Source organism: Hoplias malabaricus, chromosome 5 (genome assembly GCF_029633855.1).
Source record: "Hoplias malabaricus isolate fHopMal1 chromosome 5, fHopMal1.hap1, whole genome shotgun sequence".
Classification (NCBI taxonomy): domain Eukaryota; kingdom Metazoa; phylum Chordata; class Actinopteri; order Characiformes; family Erythrinidae; genus Hoplias; species Hoplias malabaricus.
The window spans coordinates 12,580,648-12,603,330 of record NC_089804.1 but is presented as its reverse complement, the minus strand read 5'-3'; the positions used below and the strand labels follow the sequence as shown (position 1 = coordinate 12,603,330).

Genomic DNA, 22,683 nt, shown 5'->3' with positions numbered 1-22,683 from the left:
GTGGTTTGGTGTGTGGGTTGTAATGCGTGGATGGTTTCTAGGGAGTTGCTAAGTGGTTGATAAGTTGTTCCTTGTGGTTTCCTATATGCTACATGGGTGTTGTTATGGTATCCAAGGGGGTTACTAGGGTGATACCTGGCAGTTGCTATGGTATTCCAGGTAGCTGTTAAAGTGTTGCTCTTGTATCTAAGGTTGTTACTATGGGGCTGCTTTTAAGGTGATATGATAGTCCTGGTGGTTAAGATGTTGCATGTCAGTTGCTATATATACAACATCTACCTGGATGATGCGATGACAATCAGCCTGTAACCATATATATATATATTTAAACAGATAAACTATAACATTGGGCGACATGGTGGCGCAGCAGATAGTGTCACAATAACACAGCTTCAGGGACCTGGAGGTTGTGGGTTCAAGTCCCGCTGCGGGTGACTGTGAGGAGTTCAGTGTGTTCTCCCTGTGTCCGTGTGGGTTTCCTCCGTGTGCTGCGGTTTTCTCCCACAGTCCAAAAACACACGTTGGTAGGTGGATTGGTGACTCAAAAAGTGTCCGTGTGAGTGTGTGTGTGTGTGTGTGTCGCCCTGTGAAGGTTTGTTCCTGCCTTGCACTCAATGATTTCAGGTAGGCTCTGGGCCTGCCGTGACCCTGAACTGGATAAGTGGTTACAGACAATGATTGAATGAACTATAACATTATGATCACCAATTATTTAAACTTCAAATGGTGCAGAACTCCACAGCTCACATTCTCACACACATCAACACAGCACACCTGTCCTGTAACCTCTCCACTGGCTTCCCATAAAAAGCTGCATTCAATTCAAAATCCTTGTGTTCACCTACAAAGCCTTATACAACACTGCTCCTTCTTGTCTCTCTGATTTACTTACCCCTTACAAACCTACTCGTACTCTAAGGTCCTCCTCTGTTGGATTATTCGACATTCCACGGTCCAGATTGCAGGGGTATGGTGACCATATCATATATATATTACAGACTGGAGTCCATCTGTTGCTCTGTATACACTGTTTGTCCCCTTTCACCCTGATCTTCAATGGTCAGGACAGGACCACTACTGTGAAGGTATGTTATTTTGGTGGTGGATCATTCTCAGCACTGCAGTGACACTCACACATTTGTGGTGTGTTAGTGTGTGTGGTATGAGTGCTGCTGGAGTACTTTAACCCCTAAGTGCCACTACAGGACTGAGAATAGTCCACCAATCTAAACTATCCAGCCGACAGCGTCCTGAGTTCACTGATGAAGGACTAGAGGACGACCAGCACAAACTGTTCATTCATTGCCAGTAATCACTTTCTCCTGTTCCTTTAAAACTGTCTGAGTACTACATTGTTTGGCTGTAATCAACATGACCACATTATGCAGGTGACACTTCCTTAAAGAGAATGTCAGAGCTTTGAAAGTGATATTGAATAAAGCCTATCCACCTGTACTGTCAGGATAGAACAGAGTTGAGGAACTGTCACATAAAATACAGCAAATTACACTCACTAACCAAGACAACACCTAAATACGCTGAGGGTAAATAGGGTAAAGGGGCAGGTTCTCAAACCATGCATCCAGTCCTGAGCAGCCTGCAGTCACTGAGAGACAAACCAGTTCACACAATTATGAAAGTTTAGAACAACTACTGCACACTAAACAAATTTTAAAAAGCTGGTTCAGTTCTCACCTAATGAGGAACAGAGATGGTGGTGGGGTGAGAGTTTGACTGTAAGAACCACCCTCTCCTGAATTGTTCCTCTCAGTTCAAACGAGAGCTCAAACTGTTCTAATATCTTGACATTTTAAAAAGATAAAAGTTTGGTTTAAACCAAAAGAAACCACATTAATTTTTTTCAGGTTTTCACTTTGGAGAAAATCATTTTATAGAATTATTTGAGCACAAAGATATGGGTAAGTTCTGCTTTTTTAATTCTGAATCATAGCTTTTGATTTATCTTAGATTTAAAGCCAGCAATTATTCAAATGACTGGACTTTATAAATTCACTGAATTGCTGTAATGAAGACCTTCTCACACAGAAATAACTTCCTTACTTCATGTGTTGTTAAGTGAAGAACTGTATTGAGACGAGATTCAGCACTAATCTGTTTTTTCTTTGCTTTCCAGAAAACAGTACAGATGCAGAAAATAAACCTTTACCGATGTATGATACTTATGACGAGGAAGCTGATGAAATATGTCATAAGGAATATGTAGCAAGGGTTGGATCTATTGCAATTCCCATATTCTTTACCATCGTGATCATTCTCAGTCTCATTGGTAACGTAATGGTTCTGGTGATCCTTGCTCTCTACGAGTCTCTGAAATCATCGATCAACCTCTTCATCCTCAACTTGGCTGTGTCTGACCTGATGTTCACTCTTGGACTTCCATTTAGGGCCTGTTACTACATCTGGGGCTGGATATTTGGAGACGCAGTGTGCAAAGGTGTCCAATTTATCTTCTTTGCTGGATTTTACAGTAGCAGTGTTTTCCTGATGTTGTTGACTATTCAGCGCTATGTAGCAGTGGTCCACCCCCTGTTCTACAGAGGTTTGACAGAGACAGAACCAAAGGTAGCAGTTGTTCCTATCTTGGCTTGGGTGGTGAGTGCTGCAGCAGCAATACCAGCCTCAGTGCAAAGCTCTGTCGTGTCTGACCCAGACGACCCCAACAGTCTTCACTGTGAGATTAACAGCCCAACAACCATCATTGCTGTTACATTTGAACAAAACTTTTTTTTTGTGGTTGTAGTTTTGGTCATGGCTTTTTGCTACATACGAATAGTTCAGACTGTCCTCAAGTGCCGAACAAAAAAGAAACACAGGACTATAAAACTCATCTTCTGCATTGTGGCTGTGTTCTTTGTTGGCTGGGCTCCTTATAACATTGTCATATTTCTACAGTCATTAGTTTATTTTGGGATTGAGCCTTTTACAGAGTGTAATGTCAGTGATCATCTTGATTACGCATTTTACGTCTTCAAATTTCTCGCTTTCTCCCACTGCTGTCTTAACCCAGTGTTTTATGTTTTTGTTGGTGTAAAATTCAGAAATCATGTGAAAACATTTCTACAGATTTATTTTTTTCATGAAAAAAGCTTCACGGACCCCACCAAGATTACACAACTGTCAGACCCAGTTTAGATACAGTATGGTCAGAGTAAATGTTAAAAAAATATTTTATTAATATATAATTTTATGCTTTGTACAATAGACGAATAAGTTTAGGTTTTGAAATTGTAACTAAGAATTTTATACTGCCATTATCACGCTCCTAAAATCTTGACCATATGAAGGCTGGGGAACTTGTGAAACCATAATGTTGGCTGTTTTTTGGAAATGAATCCTTTTGTGCATGAATAATTGATTAACAGAAAATGGTAAAAATGGAAACCTGTGAAAATAATAAAATAATACTTTAAATTAAAGTAATAATTATGAGGAATATGTTTATTGTGTAGCTGTAAACACTGTGTTCATCTTTACTCTGTAAAACTGACATTGCAGACCATAACAAATCAGAACACACAGAGAATTTGGCACTGTTGGAACACTGCTGTGAGAACTTGACTGCATTCATCCTCAAGAGCATTAGTGAGTTCAGGGTCAGATTTTGAATGATTAGAAGAGCTTTGATAAATACCTTCACTCTTATTCATCACAAAGGTGAGGGCTAGAGCTTTGTATCTTCAGTGAATTAATTTCCCCTGCTCCAGTGTTATACGTCTCTAGTTGATGAAGCAATAAATGTACACTGTTCTTGAGCTGCTGGTTTGTTTTGAATTCAATGAACACAGAAAGGTTTGTTTGTATTACTCTGTATCAGTTGCACTTTAGAAATGTCTGTTTTCTCAGATAAATTATTATCAATGTTGTGTGATAAAAAGGTGTTTCATATATTTATTTGATTTGCTATTTTTTAGACCACAAACTGTAGATTTGAACCTGTCAGTGCACAATTTAAATAAAACTCATTACATTTTCTGTGGCTGCTTCAGGGTCGCTCTGGTTCCAAAAAGCCACCCAGAATCTCTAGGAGACAGTTAGGAATACATTTTGGACAGGTACCAGGTCATCACCGGGTATCACATAGTCACTAACACACTCTCACCGACGGGCAGTTTCCCACAACCAATCCACCTACCAGCCTGTGATTTTGGACTGTGGGATGAAACTGATGTACCCAGAGGAAACCCACGCAGACACTTGGAGAACGCACCAAGCTCCTCACAGACAGTGACTCAGGGCAGAGATTGAACCCACAACCCCAAGACCTGTGGTCCCCTGGTAAATAAATAGGATATTGAATGCATAATAATTCTAGACTATTAAAAAAATCAACATTCTTAAATCACAGAACTGTTGTTTCATGTACTGGGCTTTGTACCACATGCACACACTAGTGCACTAGGTGCTGTGAACACGGACCCAGAGTGGGGGGGCAGCCATCCTCTAACCATTAGACAATGGCTGCTTGTGGCGTGTGGTGTGGTGATGCAGTGTGTGTGTGTTTGGAGTGCAAATTGTTTGGTGTGGTGTGGTCTAGTGTATTGTGGGGTGTGGCATGAGTGGTTTGATGTTTGGGTTATAATGTGTGGATATTTTCTAAGGAGTTCCTGGTGGTTTCTAATATGCTACATGGGTGTTGTTATGGTATCCAAGGGGGTTACTAGGGTGATACCTGGCAGTTGCTATGGTATTCCAGGTAGCTGTTAAAGTGTTTCTCTGGTATCTAAGGTTGTTATTATGGGGCTGCTTTTAAGCTGATATGATAGTCCTGGTGGTTAAGATGTTGCATGTCAGTTGCTATATATACAACATCTACCTGGATGATGCGATGACAGTCAGCCTGTAACCATATATATATATTTTTTTAAACAGATAAGCTATAACATTGGGCGACATGGTGGCGCAGCAGGTCGTGTCACAGTAACACAGCTACAGGGACCTGGAGGTTGTGGGTTCAAGTCTCGCTGCAGATCACGGTGAGGAGTTCAGTGTGTTCTCCCTGTGTCCGTGTGGGTTTCCTCCGGGTGCTGCGGTTTCCTCCCACAGTCCAAAAACACACGTTGGTAGGTGGATTGGTGACTCAAAAAGTGTCCATAGGTGTGAGTGAATGTGTGTGTGTGTGTGTATGTGTGTGTCGCCCTGTGAAGGTTCGTTCCTGCCTTGCACTCAATGATTTCAGGTAGGCTCTGGACCCGCTGTGACCCAGAACTGGATAAGTGGTTACAGACAATGATTGAATGAACTATAACATTATGATCACCAAATACTTAAACTTCAAATGGTGCAGAACTCTGCAGCTCGCATTCTCACACACATCAACACATCACACCTATCCTGTAACCTCTCCACTGGCTTCCTGTAAAGAGCTACATTAAATTCAAAATCCTTCTGTTCACCTACAAAGCCTTATACAACGCTGCTCCTTCTTGTCTCTCTGATTTACTTACCCCTTACAAACCTACTCGTACTCTAAGGTCCTCCTCTGTTGGATTATTCGACATTCCACGGTCCAGATTGCAGGGGTATGGTGACCATCTCATATATATATTACAGACTGGAGTCCATCTGTTGCTCTGTATACACTGTTTGTCCCCTTTCATCCTGTTCTTCAATGGTCAGGACAGGACCACAACTGAGAAGGTATGTTTTTTTGGTGGTGGATCATTCTCAGCACTGCAGTGACACTCACACATTTGTGGTGTGTTAGTGTGTGTGGTATGAGTGCTGCTGGAGTACTTTAACCCCTAAGTGCCACTACAGGACTGAGAATAGTTCACCAATCTAAACTATCCAGCCGACAGTGTCCTGAGTTCACTGATGAAGGACTAGAGGACGACCAGCACAAACCGTGCAGCAACAGATGAGCCACTATCTCTGACTTTACATCTACAAGCCAACAAAGTGTGTGTTTAACAACAAATGGACTGTACTCTGTAATTATAAAAATATAACGGCCTCCTGTGAGGTCAGTGGAATTCAGCGATTTATCCGTGAGTGTAGAAACAAGGCAGTGGTCATTATGTTACGGTTGTTCTGTGTAAATTCATTCATTCGTTGCCAGTAATTGCTTTCTTCTTTTCCTTTAAAACTGTCTGTGAGAACTACATTGTTTGGCTGTAATCAACATGACCACATTATGAAGTTGAGCTTTGTTTGTGACAGTGATATTGAATAAAGCCTATCCACCTGTACTGCCAGGATAGAACAGAGTTGAAGAACTGTCACATAAAATACAGCAATTACACTCACTAACCAAGACAACACCTAAATACACTGAGGGTAAATAGGGTAAAGGGGCAGGTGCTCAAACCATGCATCCAGTCCTGAGCAGCCTGCAGTCACTGAGAGACAAATCATTCATGTAATTCTGAAAATGTAGAACAACTACTGCTCACTAAACAAATTTTAAAAAGCTGGTTCAGTTCTCACTTAATGAGGAACAGAGGTGGTGGTGGGGTGTGAGTTGACTATAAGAAACACCCTCTCCTGAATTGTTCCTCTCAGTTCAAACGAGAGCTCAAACTGTTCTAATATCTTGACATTTTAAAAAGATAAAAGTTTGGTTCAAACCTAAAGAAACCACATTAATTTTTTCAGGTTTTCACTTTGGAGAAAATCATTTTATAGAATTATTTGGGCACAAAAGATATGGGTAAGTTCTGCCTTTTTAACTCTGAATCATAGCTTTTGATTTATCTTAGATTTAAAGCCAGTAATGATTTAAATGACTGGACTTTATAAATTCACTGACTTGCTGTAATGAAGACCTTCTCACAGAGAAATAACTTCCTTACTTCATGTGTTGTTAAGTGAAGAACTGTATTGAGACGAGATTCAGCACTAATCTGTTTTTTCTTTTCTTTTCAGAACACAGTACAGATGCAGAAAATAAACGTGTACCGATGTATGATACTTATGACGAGGATGAAACTGATGAAATATGTCGTAAGGAATATGTAGCAAGGGTTGGATCTATTGCAATTCCCATATTCTTTACCATCGTGATCATTCTCAGTCTCATTGGTAACGTAATGGTTCTGGTGATCCTTGCTCTCTACGAGTCCCTGAAATCATCGATCAACCTCTTCATCCTCAACTTGGTTGTGTCTGACCTGATGTTCACTCTTGGACTTCCATTTAGGGCCTGTTACTACATCTGGGGCTGGATATTTGGAGACGCAGTGTGCAAAGGTGTCCACTTTATTTTCTTTCTTGGACTTTACAGTAGCAGTGTTTTCCTGATGTTGTTGACTATTCAGCGCTATGTAGCAGTGGTCCACCCCCTGTTCTACAGAGGTTTGACAGAGACAGAACCAAAGGTAGCAGTTGTTCCTATCTTGGCTTGGGTGGTGAGAGCTGCAGCAGCAATACCAGCCTCAGTGCAAAGCTCTGTCATGTCTGACCCAGACGACACCAAAAGTCTCCACTGTGAGTTTAACAGCACAACAACCGTCATTGCTGTTACATTTGAACAAAACTGTTTTTTGTGGTTGCAGTTTTGGTCATGGCTTTTTGCTACATACGAATAGTTCAGACTGTCCTCAAGTCCCGAACACAAAAGAAACACAGGACTATAAAGCTCATCTTCTGCATTGTGGCTGTGTTCTTTGTTGGTTGGGCTCCTTATAACATTGTCATATTTCTACAGTCATTAGTTTATTATGGGATACAGACTTTTACAGAGTGTAATGTCAGTGATCATCTTGATTACGCATTTTACGTCTTCAAATTTCTCGCTTTCTCCCACTGCTGTCTTAACCCAGTGTTTTATGTTTTTGTTGGTGTAAAATTCAGAAATCATGTGAAGACATTTCTACAGATTTATATTTTTCATGAAAAAAGGTTCACAGACCCCACCAAGATTACACAACTGTCAGACCCAGTTTAGATACAGTATGGTCACAGAGTAAATGTTAAAAAATATTTTCTTAATATATAATTTTTATGCTTTGTACAATAGACGAATAAGTTTAGGTTTTGAAATTGTAACTAAGAATTTTATACTGCCATTATCACGCTCCTAAAATCTTGACCATATGAAGGCTGGGGAACTTGTGAAACCATAATGTTGGCTGTTTTTTGGAAATGAATCCTTTTTGTGCATGAATAATTGATTAACAGAAAATGGTAAAAATGTAAACTTGTGAAAATAATAAGATAATACTTTAAATTAAAGTAATAATTATGAGGAATATGTTTATTGTGTAGCTGTAAACACTGTAAATTTTTGTGGGTATCTTTACTTTGTAAAACTGACATTGCAGACCATAAAAAATCAGAACACACAGATAATTACATCCAGAGAATTTGGCACTGTTGGAACACTGCTGTGAGAACTTGACTGCATTCATCCACAAGAGCATTAGTGAGTTCAGGGTCAGATTTTGAATGATTAGAAGAGCTTTGATAAATACCTTCACTCTTATTCATCACAAAGGTGAGGGCTAGAGCTTTATATCTTCAGTGAATTAATTTCCCCTGCTCCAGTGTTATACGTCTCTAGTTGATGAAGCAATAAAAGTACACTGTTGAGCTGCTGGTTTGTTTTGAATTCAATGAACATAAAAAGGTTTGTGTGTATTACTCTGTATCAGTTGCACTTTAGAAATGTTTTCTCAGATAAATTATTATCAATGTTATGTGATAAAAAGGTGTTTATATTGTGTTTATATATAAGGTGTGATATATTTTTTTATTTGCTTTGCTATTTTTTAGACCACAAACTGTAGATTTGAACCTGTCAGTGCACAACGTAAATAAAACTCATTACATTTTCTGTGGCTGCTTCAGGGTCGCTCTGGTTCCAAAAAGCCACCCAGAATCTCTAGGAGACAGTTAGGAATACATTTTGGACAGGTACCAGGTCATCACCGGGTATCACATAGTCACTAACACACTCTCACCGACGGGCAGTTTCCCACAACCAATCCACCTACCAGCCTGTGATTTTGGACTGTGGGATGAAACTGATGTACCCAGAGGAAACCCATGCAGACACTGGAAGAACGCACCAAACTCCTCACAGACAGTGACTCAGGGCAGAGATTGAACCCACAACCCCAAGACCTGTGGTCCCCTGGTAAATGAATAGGAGATAAAACAATACTAAGCATACTAATCCTGGATTATTAAAAAAATCAACATTCTTAAATCACAGAACTGTTGTTTCATGTACTGAGCTTTGTACCACATGCACACACTAGTGCACTAGGTGCTGTGAACACGCACCCAGAGTGGGGGGGCAGCCATCACCAATGCCCGGGTAGCAGTTGTGGGTTCATTGCTTTGACGTGGATGCTCCCACCAATCTTTGGGTACCTTCCGGTACCAAGCCCGGTCCTCTAACCATTAGACCATGGCTGCTTGTGGCGTGTGGTGTGGTGATGCACTGTGTTTGTGTTATGATTGTTCTGTGTAAATTCATTCATTCGTTGCCAGTAATTGCTTTCTTCTTTTCCTTTAAAACTGTCTGTGAGAACTACATCGTTTGGCTGTAATCAACATGCCCACTTCATGCAGGTGACACTTTCTTAAAGAGAATGTCAGAGCTTTAATATTTGGTTTGTGACAGTGATATTGAATAAAGCCTATCCACCTGTACTGCCAGGATAGAACAGAGTTGAGGAACTATCACCTAAAATACAGCAAATTACACTCACTAACCAAGACAACACCTAAATACACTGAGGGTAAATAGGGTAAAGGGGCAGGTTCTCAAACCATGCATCCAGTCCTGAGCAGCCTGCAGTCACTGAGAGACAAATCATTCATGTAATTCTGAAAATGTAGAACAACTACTGCACACTAAACAAAAATAAAAAAGCTGGTTCAGTTTCTCTTAATGAGGAATATAGAGAATGGGAAGTAGTTTGACTTTAAGCCACCCACTCCTGAATTGTTCCTCTCAGTTCAAACGAGAGCTCAAACTGTTCTAATATCTTGACATTTTAAAAAGATAAAAGTTTGGTTTAAACCTAAAGAAACCACATTAATTTTTTCAGGTTTTCACTTTGGAGAAAATCATTTTATAGAATTATTTGAGCACAAAGATATGGGTAAGTTCTGCCTTTTTAACTCTGAATCATAGCTTTTGATTTATCTTAGATTTAAAGCCAGTAATGATTTAAATGACTGGACTTTATAAATTCACTGAATTGCTGTAATGAAGACCTTCTCACACAGAAATAACTTCCTTACTTCATGTGTTGTTAAGTGAAGAACTGTATTGAGACGAGATTCAGCACTAATCTGTTTTTTCTTTTCTTTTCAGAACACAATACAGATGCAGAAAATAAACGTGTACCGATGTATGATACTTATGACGAGGATGAAACTGATGAAATATGTCACAAGGAAACTGTAGTAAGAGTTGGATCTATTGCAATTCCCATATTCTTTACCATCGTGATCATTCTCAGTCTCATTGGTAACGTAATGGTTCTGGTGATCCTTGCCCTCTACAAGTCCCTGAAATCATCGATCAACCTATTCATCCTCAACTTGGCTGTGTCTGACCTGATGTTCACTCTTGGACTTCCATTTTGGGCCTGTTACTACACCTGGGGCTGGACATTTGGAGACGCAATGTGCAAAGGTGTCCACTTTGTCTTCTTTACTGGATTTTACAGTAGCAGTGTTTTCCTGATGTTGTTGACTATTCAGCGCTATGTAGCGGTGGTCTACCCTCTGTCGGACTGGGAGACAGGACAGAAGTTTGCAGTTGTTCCCATCTTGGCTTGGGTGGTGAGTGCTGCAGCAGCAATACCAGCCTCAGTGCAAAGCTCTGTCGTGTCTGACCCAGATGACAGCAACAGTCTTCACTGTGAGATTAACAGCACAATGACCGTCATTGCTATTACATTTGAACAAAACTGTTTTTTTGTGGTTGCAGTTTTGGTCATGGCTTTTTGCTACATACGAATAGTTCAGACTGTCCTCAAGTCCCGAACACAAAAGAAACACAGGACTATAAAGCTCATCTTCTGCATTGTGGCTGTGTTCTTTGTTGGCTGGGCTCCTTATAACATTGTCATATTTCTACAGTCATTAGTTTATTATGGGATTGAGCCTTTTACAGAGTGTAATGTCAGTGATCATCTTGATTATGCACTTTACGTCTTCAAATTTCTCGCTTTCTTCCACTGCTGTCTTAACCCAGTGTTTTATGTTTTTGTTGGTGTAAAATTCAGAAATCATGTGAAGACATTTCTACAGATTTATATTTTTCATGAAAAAGGTTCACGGACCCCACCAAGATTACACAACTGTCAGACCCAGTTTAGATACAGTATGGTCAGAGTAAATGCTAAAAAAATATTTTCTTAATATATAATTTTTTTATGCTTTGTACAATAGACGAATAAGTTTAGGTTTTGAAATTGTAACTAAGAATTTAAACTGCCATTATCACGCTGGTTTGTTTTGAATTCAATGAACACAAAAAGGTTTGTGTGTATTACTCTGTATCAGTTGCACTTTAGAAATGTCTGTTTTCTCAGATATATTATTATCAATGTTGTGTGATAAAAAGGTGTTTCATATATTTATTTGCTTTGCTATTTTTTAGACCACAAACTGTAGATTTGAACCTGTCAGTGCACAATTTAAATAAAACTCATTACATTTTCTGTGGCTGCTTCGGGGTCGCTCTGGTTCCAAAAACCCACCCTGAATCTCTAGGAGACACTTAGGAACACATTTTGGACAGGTACCAGGTCAACTCCGGGTATCACATAGTCACTAACACACTCTCACCGACGGGCAGTTTCCCACAACCAATCCACCTACCAGCCTGTGATTTTGGACTGTGGGATGAAACTGATGTACCCAGAGGAAACCCACGCAGACACTGCGAGAACGCACCAAGCTCCTCACAGACAGTGACTCGGGGCAGAGAATGAACTCACAACCCCAAGACCTGTAGTCCCCTGGTAAATAAATAGGAGATTAAATGCATAGTAATCCTAGACTATTAAAAAAATTCAACATTTTTAATTCACAGAACTGTTGTTTCATATACTGGGCTTAAGTTAAGTCTAACACTGCACATGAAAACTTTGAAATTTGGCCTACATTTCAAAATCTAGTGGCCAAATATGAAGTTGAATTCTCTCTATTCCTCAGTTTTTATTTTACACAATATGACTCATGCTAAAATATCCCCATGACTGCATATAAATTGTGCTAAATGGAATCTTGATGGAACCCAGCCAGTGTCTCTCATTGCGAGTGTGAACACTGCTTCCTCTTTCATCCTGAAATAGAATCACAGAACAAACTATGAACAAGAATGAAGTCCATGCCACTTGACTGATATATCTACACCAGCCATTTGAATAAATTTTTATATTGCCCTACTGCGATTCTGCCAGTGACTCTGAACAGGCTTGGTTTAGTTCTGTACTAAAAAGGGACTAGCTCGGTCTTAAAATCAGAAAAAAACAGATCCAGTTTTGATTGATTTATGTATCACTCACCTCTACCATTTCAGAGAGAACTTCATCAAAAATACTGATAAAGACCTCGTCCCGGACCGCCTGCAGACTGGAGGTGCTGCAGTTTCCATTTGGAGCACTGAGGAACAAAGAAAGACAGGGTCGTCATATTCCTTAATAAATGATAACAATGAGATGCTGGCTTTATACTTCTCCAGTGTTATCTGAAACATTCTGAATGAATCATATGACTCATTAATAATTTTGTAGCTTTGAAATATTCACCAATATCCCCAACCACAGAGAACTGCATTTACAGTAACAGCAATCACTAGCGTTTCTACAAAAACAAAATCCACAGCCGCATTATATTCAGCAGAAATGAGCAGAGATGTATCAGCAGTTTCTAAAGGATATCCATTTGCTGTGTATGCAGTAATATATCCCTGGAAAAATTGCTCATGTACTGATGACTTCTAAAAAGTTCTTGGGTTCTTGATAAGGTGCTGCTTGTCAGTTGCTAAGGTGTTGTAGGTGATTGCTAAGGTTTAGGTGCTGGATGATGAGTTGTGTCTGTGCTGATACTATGGGTTGCTGCTTAGATGTTGGTTCTAGGTTTGAGCCACATTTGTTGGTTGTTGTTTAAAAAATGTGACCTGTAGGGGCATGTAGGTAGATTACAGTTTCCAGTGCATTTCTCTGGAATCACAATTTTCAGATAACTACTACTTTGGTGAGATTGTTACCAAAATGTTCTATTGGCCAAATTTGGTAGTTGTAGCTTGAAAATGATGACCTATGTAAAAATGTAAATTGTGTAGGATATAAACTTGAGAAGAAAAATAGAGTGGCAAGATTTATTTGACAAGTCAACTTGATTAACCAGGATCACAAAATTGTTTTATTTTCTCACATTTGAAAGTATACATTTTGCAGAGTCATGGTACACAGTGGAATATAGCTGTAGTGTATACAGCTGTAGAAAATGTGTCCCCTGGTTTCTTTCAATTAACAATTCCACACCAATTGACTTGGTAACACTTTACTGTATATAATCATACATAACAATTTCATAACATCTAATATTTTACTATATACACTTCTGTGAATTTTGGACTATGAGAACACACTCTTGTTGGTAAAAGCCTTCCCTTGATGACAAGCTTGGAGGGGAGGTGAAACAGGTTGCTATTGTTAATTTTATGAACTTTTTCATTGTTAAACTGAAGAAGGTTCATGGATCAGATTTACTTTAGATATAGTTCCTCTGTTGCTATAAGCAAAGGAAAAAGCTCCCCCCTCTCTGAATAATACAGTGAGTAACTTAAGCTTCTCATTTTGAATTATGTATGGTTGTTTTAGTGCACACACACACACACACACACACAAACGCATGCATGCACACAATTTATAATCAGGTCACTGCCTTTAAACATTTCATAATGTTGCAAAACACCAGTGTATCACTTTATTATCTTACAAGGAGAAGTTCTAAAATGGAACCACTGAAATTCAAGAAATCTTTGGTCATCACAATTCGAACCTTTGTTTATCTTCATTATTGATGTGCAGGTGAGAGGGATGAGGGATATACAACATCACTGGCCTGAAACTCCAAATTCACTGCTGTCCTACATTCTTAGAGAAAGTGTAACCTCATACACTATGTAGATCAGAATAATCTGTTCTCAAGCCAAAGAGATGTCTCTGTATATATCACTGCTCCAAGTAAAGAATCTTTTTCCAAGCAGTCATAATAATAATCTACTACACATATCATTAGAATTAAAAATAAATAAATAAATAAAAATTAGGAGGATAAGTAGACAATTAGACAGAAGCCTGACAAACTAAATATAAGAAGAGTTTCTTTATCATTTGGCGTTTTATTTATTTTAAACAATAAAAAATAGTCAGTTATATCTCCCACACCTCCAATCTTCAGTCCCAGATTGTTGTAATCAGCGGCAGTTACAGCTTGTATGGGTGAACTCACCTTATATCCCCTTCACCCCTGCGGTAAATTACCCTGTCATTTTTATTAAGCCTTTTCTCTCGCTTATTTTCTGTGGCTTTATTTTCTCAGGCGAAACACACACAAACACACACACTTTGACTCTATCCGTTGCTCTCAGTGTTCACAGAGCTCCCTTAACCAGCTACATAGACTCCAAATTAAACTTTTAAGCGGGGTTTATTTTCTGTTTAGAGTCGGTTCTTATCGTTGTGATATGATACAAATGTGTTAATGACTCCAGTTCAACGAACACTGCTGAGAGAGAATCGACTCTAAGAGTTTTGACTGCTTGTATGGAGTCGAATAGATTTTTTGAGAGTCGGCTCCTCATCACTAAATACATTTACTTTATTCTTCTGCTCTCACCATGTATAGAGACTTTGGAACCATACTCTGAAAACAATTATTAAATATATTATGAATAGTTCAGAGCAATGAAAAGAAGAAAGTTTTTTTAAAATAAAGTAGATCTAAAGAGAAAATATTTGTGACGTCGTTATGTTGAGTGAGTGCTGTGTCTCCCTCTGCTGGTGACTTTTATTTTTAGTCAGTCTACAATCATGGTGTTAAGTCATTTCAAACTTTAAATTAGGCCATTAACTATTTCAACCTTGGAATTACAGCTTCTAAATGATTTTGCTGTTCCACAGAGCTGTAACAGGAAGAATGGAGTCTGTGGCCGTTACGCCGGGTCCTCTGCTGGTTTACTGGACTTAGCAAGTTTTGAATCATGGGGAGAAGGGCTCTCGCGAGAAAGGCATAATGGGTGGTTTCTTAGATACAAGAAAGTGTATGGACACTAAGACAGAGAGAGCAAGAAGGAGAAAAAGAGCGAGCATGAGTGAGAGAGTGGCCATGCAAGAGACTTAATTTACACAGTAGAGGGAGCTGAAAGAGTTATGAGTCGTAGCTAAGTAACTTGCATAGGGTGACCAGACGTCCTCTTTTACCCGGACATGTCTTCATTTTTAGACTTAAAAAAATGTCCGGCCTGAATTTCACAAACCTCTGGGATTTTGTTTTTCTAGAACTTACATAGAATTTCGGGAAGCGTTTCATTCACTAGTCCCGCCCTCCCCTACTCCGATTGGTTCGCTTGAGTGAGAAGTGGGCGTCGTGAAGTAGCCTAAAATCTTCTGATTGGACGGTCTGACTGTAGAGCTACCGTTATTGGTCGATATCCTCTGTAAACATTTAATTGGTCAGTCTGCACGTCAGTTGTCGTCCACCCCCCTCCCTATTGTTCAGGGATATGGTAGCTCCAGAACCTACCTGTGCACCAGTCCAAAATTTACGCAATTATTTCCGCAAATATGATGGAATTTCACTCTGCCAATCTTACCAACTAGTTTCTGGACTGTGGGATAAGGACTGTGGGGCTGTGGGAAGCCTGTGGTTGACATGTGCTGTACTAGAAGGTTCATGAGGGGTGAGTCAGTCTCAAACAGGTGGACAGCCATGTTTTTTTATACAATAAAACTACATAACCAATCTGGGACAGGGCTTCTGTTGTGCAGGAGAGCAGCAGATGGGTAAGAGGAGATAGAGGTGGTGACTAATGACATATTCATAGACCTCACACATACTGAATGAACATGAAATTGTAGATTGACATCTAAACCATTTTGGGGGCCTTTTGTTTTTTGGAAATAACGTTTAAATATGTCATTCATGAAGAGAGATTACTTTTTAGGAGTGTAGATGATGACTGGGGGGTATTTTCAAAACAAATGTGTACAACGTTATTTGCCTGATGGGACATAATGTCAAAGAAATATCTGATTCTCTATTTGGTTTAAATGTATTTTCCCACAACTGAACAATTTACAAGGCTGACGTTGTTCTACCTTAAATAAGGCAACGAATATAACTTCACTAAGCTGAGGATGTCTTTTTAAAAACTATTTAATTAATACATTATTTTTCAGCAAGTATAAATATACAACTCCCAGTAAACAGAAAATACACAGACTCCTCAACAATTAATACAGTGCTAATAATGTTTTAGCATTTTTAAATGACATATAATTAGATGTTGGTGAATTATCTGATTATTGCTGAAAGACACGCCCCTGAGGCTGATACAGTCTGTTTCCTTTTAAACCACTAGAGGGCAACCTAGGCTTAGTTTACATGTTTCCTCTTAGTAAAGTCACTATTCTGTTATGAAGACCTTTGCCTTTACAAAGTTAGTCAATTCTCTGGACTATGTTAGAAAGACTAACTGCTCCTGCGTACATTACTTTTGCAATTGCTATGTACACACCAAACTGTGACACTGTGTATAATTTGGTTTACATACAAACCTGAGGCTTTAGGGCTGTTTCTTGGACGGTTGAACTTTAGGGAGAAACTGTGTTACAGTGATTCAACTCTTCCCTTGACAACCACAGCATAAGCCTGTGATACTTGATGTATCTTACCGTTCTCCACAGTTATGACAGAAATATTGGGTATTATCTGTGTGTTTGTTACCAATGTACAGCAATAACAGCCTTTATTCGTGTGGAAAGTCTTTACTCTATATAATGGAAGATTGTTTTGAGGATTTGGTTGGATATCCCACATACACTAATATTTCCATAAAAACTTCCTTGGGAATTTCAGAAGGTTGGCATGAATACTCTTAATGCTGTTTAATGCTGTTTAGGGTGGTGCAGCAGGTGGTGTCGCAGTCACACAGCTCCAGGGGCCTGGAGGTTGTGGGTTCGAGTCCCGCTCTGGGTGACTGTGTGTTAGGAGTGTGGTGTGTTCTCCCCGTGTCTGTGTGGGTTTCCTCCAGGTGCTCCGGTTCCCTCCAACAGTCCAAAAACACACGTTGGTAGGTGGATTGGCAACTCAAAGGTATCCGTAGGTGTGAGTGAATGTGTGTGTTGCCCTGTGAAGGACTGGCGCCCCCTCCAGGGTGTATTCCCGCCTTGTGCCCAATGATTCTAGGTAGGCTCTGGACCCACCGCGACCCTGAATTGGATAAGGGTTACAGACAATGAATGAATGAATGAATGTTAACAACAGTTCTGACCCTATGCACATATTTGAATTTTCTTACTGCGTTATCAGTGTTTTATGTTATTTTTTGCACATGTAATGAATGTGAAATAAACAGAATGGTAAGATCAGGGAAAAGATTAATAGATGATACCAAACGTAGCTGAAAGTCTTCTTTTGGCTCCAGCACATTTCTGTTTTTTATCAGATCCAGTCTGCTCTGTGTTTCTTATTGTGACTTTCTTTTACACAATGAAGAAAAATGCCTCTGATTAGAGACACACTGATTGTATTGTTGACCGCATCTGACAAGAGTTTATTCTTGTGGGTGAGTTTTCATTTTATTGACACACACACACACACACACACACACACACACACTGTAAATTCAGTCAATGACACACACGGGAAACTCTCTCAAAGTAAATCTTCCTATGATCCTTATCAGTTTTCTTTTGTCTGTTTATTTTCCTTTCCTCTATTTCTCATCTATAGCTTCATTTTCCCTTTTTGTATTTGTTTTCCATTCTTATTAGTTTTTTTTCCATCCTTCATTTTTCTTTTTTTATTGTCTACAGATACGACTTAATTTGATGCTCTTTGTAACAAGAATACAAGAATACTTCCCTCTCTCTCTCTCTCTCTCTCTCTCTCTCTCTCACACACACACACACACACACACACAGTTGTGTGTATGTGTGTTGTTAATGGAATTAGACTGCTGTGAGATATGTGTATGTTGATGTTGTAGCCTGCAGTCTTTGCTCATCTCTGGCGTGCAGCAGTCTGATTGGATAATGAGCTGAAATTGCACTTTACTAAACTCTGCTCTTATTGGATAATGAAATGAAGTCAGACTCTGGCATACCATTCAGCTCCGGCCTTTCATCTGAGCTCCGCTGAGGCTTCTGCCGTGTCTTCTCTTCTTCCTCCTGAGAGAGGGAGCCTCTGTGTGAGTGGCTAATTCTGGGAGTAGCTAACCGCTCATGTCAACACACAGAGCACTGATGTTATCTCTCTTTCTTTGTGTGTGTGTGTTTGTGTATGTGAGTTAGAAGGCTTTCTCCATGCTCAAGGGCCTTGGTTCATTCAGCATAAACAAAAAACACATTATGGAAACCATCTGCAAACACATGTTATTCATCACTGCTTCATAAACATCCATATGAAGGTTATCTGCCAATATGAACTCACTGGCCACTTTATTGGAAACACTTCAGTCCAGTCCAGTTTATTTTATTTTAGTGCTGTTCCAGATGTTTGTGTTAACCATTTTCTAGTCCTTCATCACAGACCACAGAGCTGCTGTAGTCTGGATATTTCCAGGTGGTGTCGCTGATACTGGACACCACCAACATAAATGAGCAGTGAACTGGATCAGGAATGGTGTCCAACATCAAACTGTCATTTCTTCATGACATAAGCTTTTAGAGTCCACTTTTCACATTTGTGGAGGTTCAAATAGTAAATCCCTTACCACTGCTGCGTTAAGTCCAATGGATAGTTCAAGGAGGCTGAAGGTCCAAGGTCATTAAATCAGTAAGAGCAGGAAGAGGAAACCATAAACATGGTGCAGCCTAAATGCAGAAGCCATGGTTGCTGTGGTGATGGGGTTCAGTGAGTTAATGATTACCAGGACAGGACACTTAGCTGCAGAGCATCCTGTAACTGTCCACACAGTTAAAGAGCTGATGATTAGGACAGAGCAGGATGGTGTGTGTGTCTGTGTACCAGGAATATATCACAGCACACCTGTTTACACACTCACATTGTGGGGACTCAGCTGGTCCCCACAGGGTAAATCATTACATGTTAAAGACATGTTTTAATTTTGAGTAGGGTTGGACTTTAGGGTTAAGCTCACAGTAATAATGGAAGATCCTGTAATGTCCCCACACTTCACAGTTACAAGATTGTACATATGTTTGTGTGTATCAGAGAGAGAGAGAGACTGTCACCACCTGAGAGACAGTGGGTAACACCCACCTCACCATATCCCAACCTTGATTACTTACAATATATACATTCATTCAGTCATTATCTGTAATCCTTATCCAGTTCAGGGTCGCGGTGGGTCCAGAGCCTACCTGGAATCATTGGGTGCAAGGTAGGAATACACCCTGGAGGGGGCACCAGTCCTTCACAGGGCAACACAGACACACACACTCACACATTCACTCACACACTCACACCTACGGACACTTTCGAGTCGCCAATCCACCTACCAACGTGTGTTTTTGGACTGTGGGAGGAAACTGGAGCACCCGGAGGAAACCCACGCGAACACAGGGAGAACACACCACACTCCTCACAGACAGTCACCCGGAGCGGGAATCGACCCCACAACCTCCAGGCCCCAGGAGCTGTGTGACTGCGGCACTACCTGCTGCTCCACTGTGCCACCCTACAACATATACGTTATAAACCCAAAAAAATAAATAAATAATAATAATAATAATAATAATATATATATATATATATATATATATATATTTAATTTTTTTTTTCATATGCTGTTTTAAATGTTGTCAAACAATTCTTTTCACTACTGTTGTCACTTATTTTGTTATTATTTTCTGCTTTTACATTTCCTTTCTATTTTTCTTGCTATTGTTTCTCGTTGTAATGCTTTGGCAATATTGTTCTAATAAAAGTCATGCAAATAAAGCTGTTTGAATCTAAAAGAGAGAGAGAGACTAAATGCTTGTGTGTGTATGTATGAAGATATGTGCATTTTTTGTGTGCGTGTGTGTTTAAGTGTTTGGGTCTGGTAACACTCTCTTTCAGAAGCGATCTCCGCTGTGTCTGTTACCACTCAAGTGCTGTGAGGAGCTTCTTCCACATTCCATTACACTATGATAAGATAACAGTCCACACGCCTTAGCTCCACTGTGCTCCAATTAGGCAACAATCCTCCACACAACATCAGCTTTACGCTGGACCCAACTCTGCCTGAAAACAGAAGGGCCATGAGTTAAAATAAGTTCATAACAGGTCTCCAATACAGGACTTAAACAGTCTGATTCCTCTTAAAGTCACTGCACAATAACTACACACTTATGTTACAGTGTAGCAAAATAAGAAAGTAATAGCTCAGGCAAACACACGTGTATGTTTATAGACAGTTTAGCGCTGTGTAAACTAAACACAATAATCATTATATTTCCCCACACTATGTTGAATTGTTAAACAATATCAGTTAGACTTGCTTGTGTCATCCCTGACCTCATTTCACATTTAGTTATGTGTAATAATGAACAGAGGTTTAAACCAAATTCCAGTCCTGAGATGTCTGTTATTGCTCTATTTAGAGGTCTAGTGTATGTAGATATTCATTCATTATCTATAACCGCTTATTCAGTTCAGGGTCTTGGTGGGTCCAGAGTCTACCTGGAATCATTGGGCACAAGGCAGGAACACACCCTGGAGGGGGCGCCAGTCCTTCACAGGGCAACACACACACACACATTCACTCACACCTACGGACACTTTGGAGTCACCAATCCACCTACCAACGTGTGTTTTTGGACTGTGGGAGGAAACCGGAGCGGGAATCGAACCCACAACCTCCAGGTCCCTGGAGCTGTGTGACTGCGACACTACCTGCTGCAACACCGTGCCGCCCGTATGTAGATATAAATATTGATAAATTGTAGATAATAAAGATACATTATGTTAACTTCAATGTAAAGTAGATGATTCTTGCAGCAAAACAAACTCCCATTCTGGTTTCTTTTACCCAGAAACTCCACATCTTTTAAAGTGAAACGATATTTTGACTGATTAAGAAGCTGACTGTTGCTTGTTCGTATTTGAAGTTGAACTTGTCTGTAAGTTTTATTCACTGTAACTCCAGCTGTTTGTTTTTGTAGCAGTTTCAGTATGAGTTCATATTAAAGCAGTTAGCGGTTGGAGTCAGTTCCACTTTGAGTGAAACATCTGAAAAAGCAAAAATAAGTCAGTATTACCCACCTATGGAGCAACATCTTCATCTTTTTCCTTGTTTTTCAAAGTTTGGAGGTCTCTCCACCATCTAGATGCCTCCAGATGCTGTTTTCGTCCTGCTCAGTTCTGACAGAGCCCCGTAGTTTCATTCCAATGTACAGAACCACTGATGTGTAAAAACACTGCAGTTTTTTTCCAGTGTGCAAACAGACAGAAGAGCTAGCAAATGCTGAAGAACCATTTTTTGTACATTTTATTAAAAGTGCACTGGATTAAAACTGTTAACATTATCGTTAATGTATGTGTATGTCTGTGATTTTATATATATTTATATATAGCTCTAGGCTTGAACATGTACTCATAAATGGATACGGTTTCTGCAGGTGTTGGTTGAACAAAAAGCTCGCTCTGCCACTAGATGGCGCTGTGTGTACTCCAAATAATGAAGCGCAACAGGACGGAGAATACACCAACAAACAAAAACTTAAAAACCAAATCCCACCACCTACTCTGGGGGAAATAAAAAGTCAATACTAAAGGATTCGCACTTGACCCTCTTTCAGTTCTCCGGGGAATATAATTCACGGCCCATGACCTGCTACTATAAAATCTGTTAGACGCTATAGGCATCCGCCTGTCATAAATACAGGCATAAATACCTCCCGTCCAGAGCAGGATTTGGTCTGAAAGCTCTTATCGTCGATAAACATTGACTTTCCCTGGGTTACGACAGGGATACACACAATGCGGTGTGTCTGTTGGCGAAGACTTCACACTTCTGTGTGAGACCTGAAGCTGATATTTACCTACAGAGGGTGACCTGAGGTAAACACGGTGAACAAGAGGAAACACTAACGACCAACACAAGCCCCCAGTGTAGCAGAGGAACAGCCTCTCACAGCTGTGGGTTAAAGCAGAGGAACAAATATAAAGAAAACAGACAAAAGAGAGGAAGACAAAGCCACGAAGACGTGGGAATCTCTCTCTCTCTCTCTCTCTCTCTCTCTCTCTCTCTCTCTCTCTCTAATTAGCTCAAAATTAAAAATGGCAGTTTATTTCCACTTAAACGTTTTCCTGAAAAGATTTTCCACAGCTTATTTACTGTCCAACTCAACACAGTTTCTTCAAGTTGCTTCTGGTCTAGAACTGCTTTATTGCCCCAAGCTTGAGTCAAAATCAGTGGACTGTTGCTCAAAGAACCTCCCTCCGCCATTTTTAAAAGAATGGTTCAGCAATTTCAAACATCTCAGCTAGCTCATCAAATATAGCTGTGTGGCTCTG

The 22,683-nt window shown here is 39.8% G+C and overlaps 2 protein-coding genes and 1 pseudogene across 2 annotated transcripts; all 3 read left to right on the top strand.

Annotated features, from left to right (window-relative positions):
- Positions 1-1,791: 1,791 nt before the first annotated feature.
- On the top strand, positions 1,792-3,634 carry LOC136697764 (chemokine XC receptor 1-like). Its single transcript, XM_066673012.1, has 2 exons — positions 1,792-1,919; positions 2,135-3,634. The coding sequence occupies exons 1-2, from the start codon at positions 1,916-1,918 to the stop codon at positions 3,151-3,153; spliced, it is 1,023 nt and encodes a 340-aa protein (XP_066529109.1). The 5' UTR covers positions 1,792-1,915; the 3' UTR covers positions 3,154-3,634.
- A 3,286-nt stretch (positions 3,635-6,920) lies between these two features.
- Positions 6,921-7,906, top strand: LOC136697249 (chemokine XC receptor 1-like; annotated as a pseudogene).
- Positions 7,907-10,323: 2,417 nt separating this feature from the next.
- On the top strand, positions 10,324-11,343 carry LOC136697248 (chemokine XC receptor 1-like). The gene has a single exon (XM_066672289.1). It carries the CDS (start codon positions 10,324-10,326, stop codon positions 11,341-11,343), a length of 1,020 nt encoding a protein of 339 aa, XP_066528386.1.
- Positions 11,344-22,683: the final 11,340 nt, after the last annotated feature.

Excerpts from the sequence above, each read along its gene's own strand:
- LOC136697248 (XM_066672289.1), top strand. The coding sequence starts at position 10,324 with ATGTATGATACTTATGACGAGGATGAAACTGATGAAATATGTCACAAG.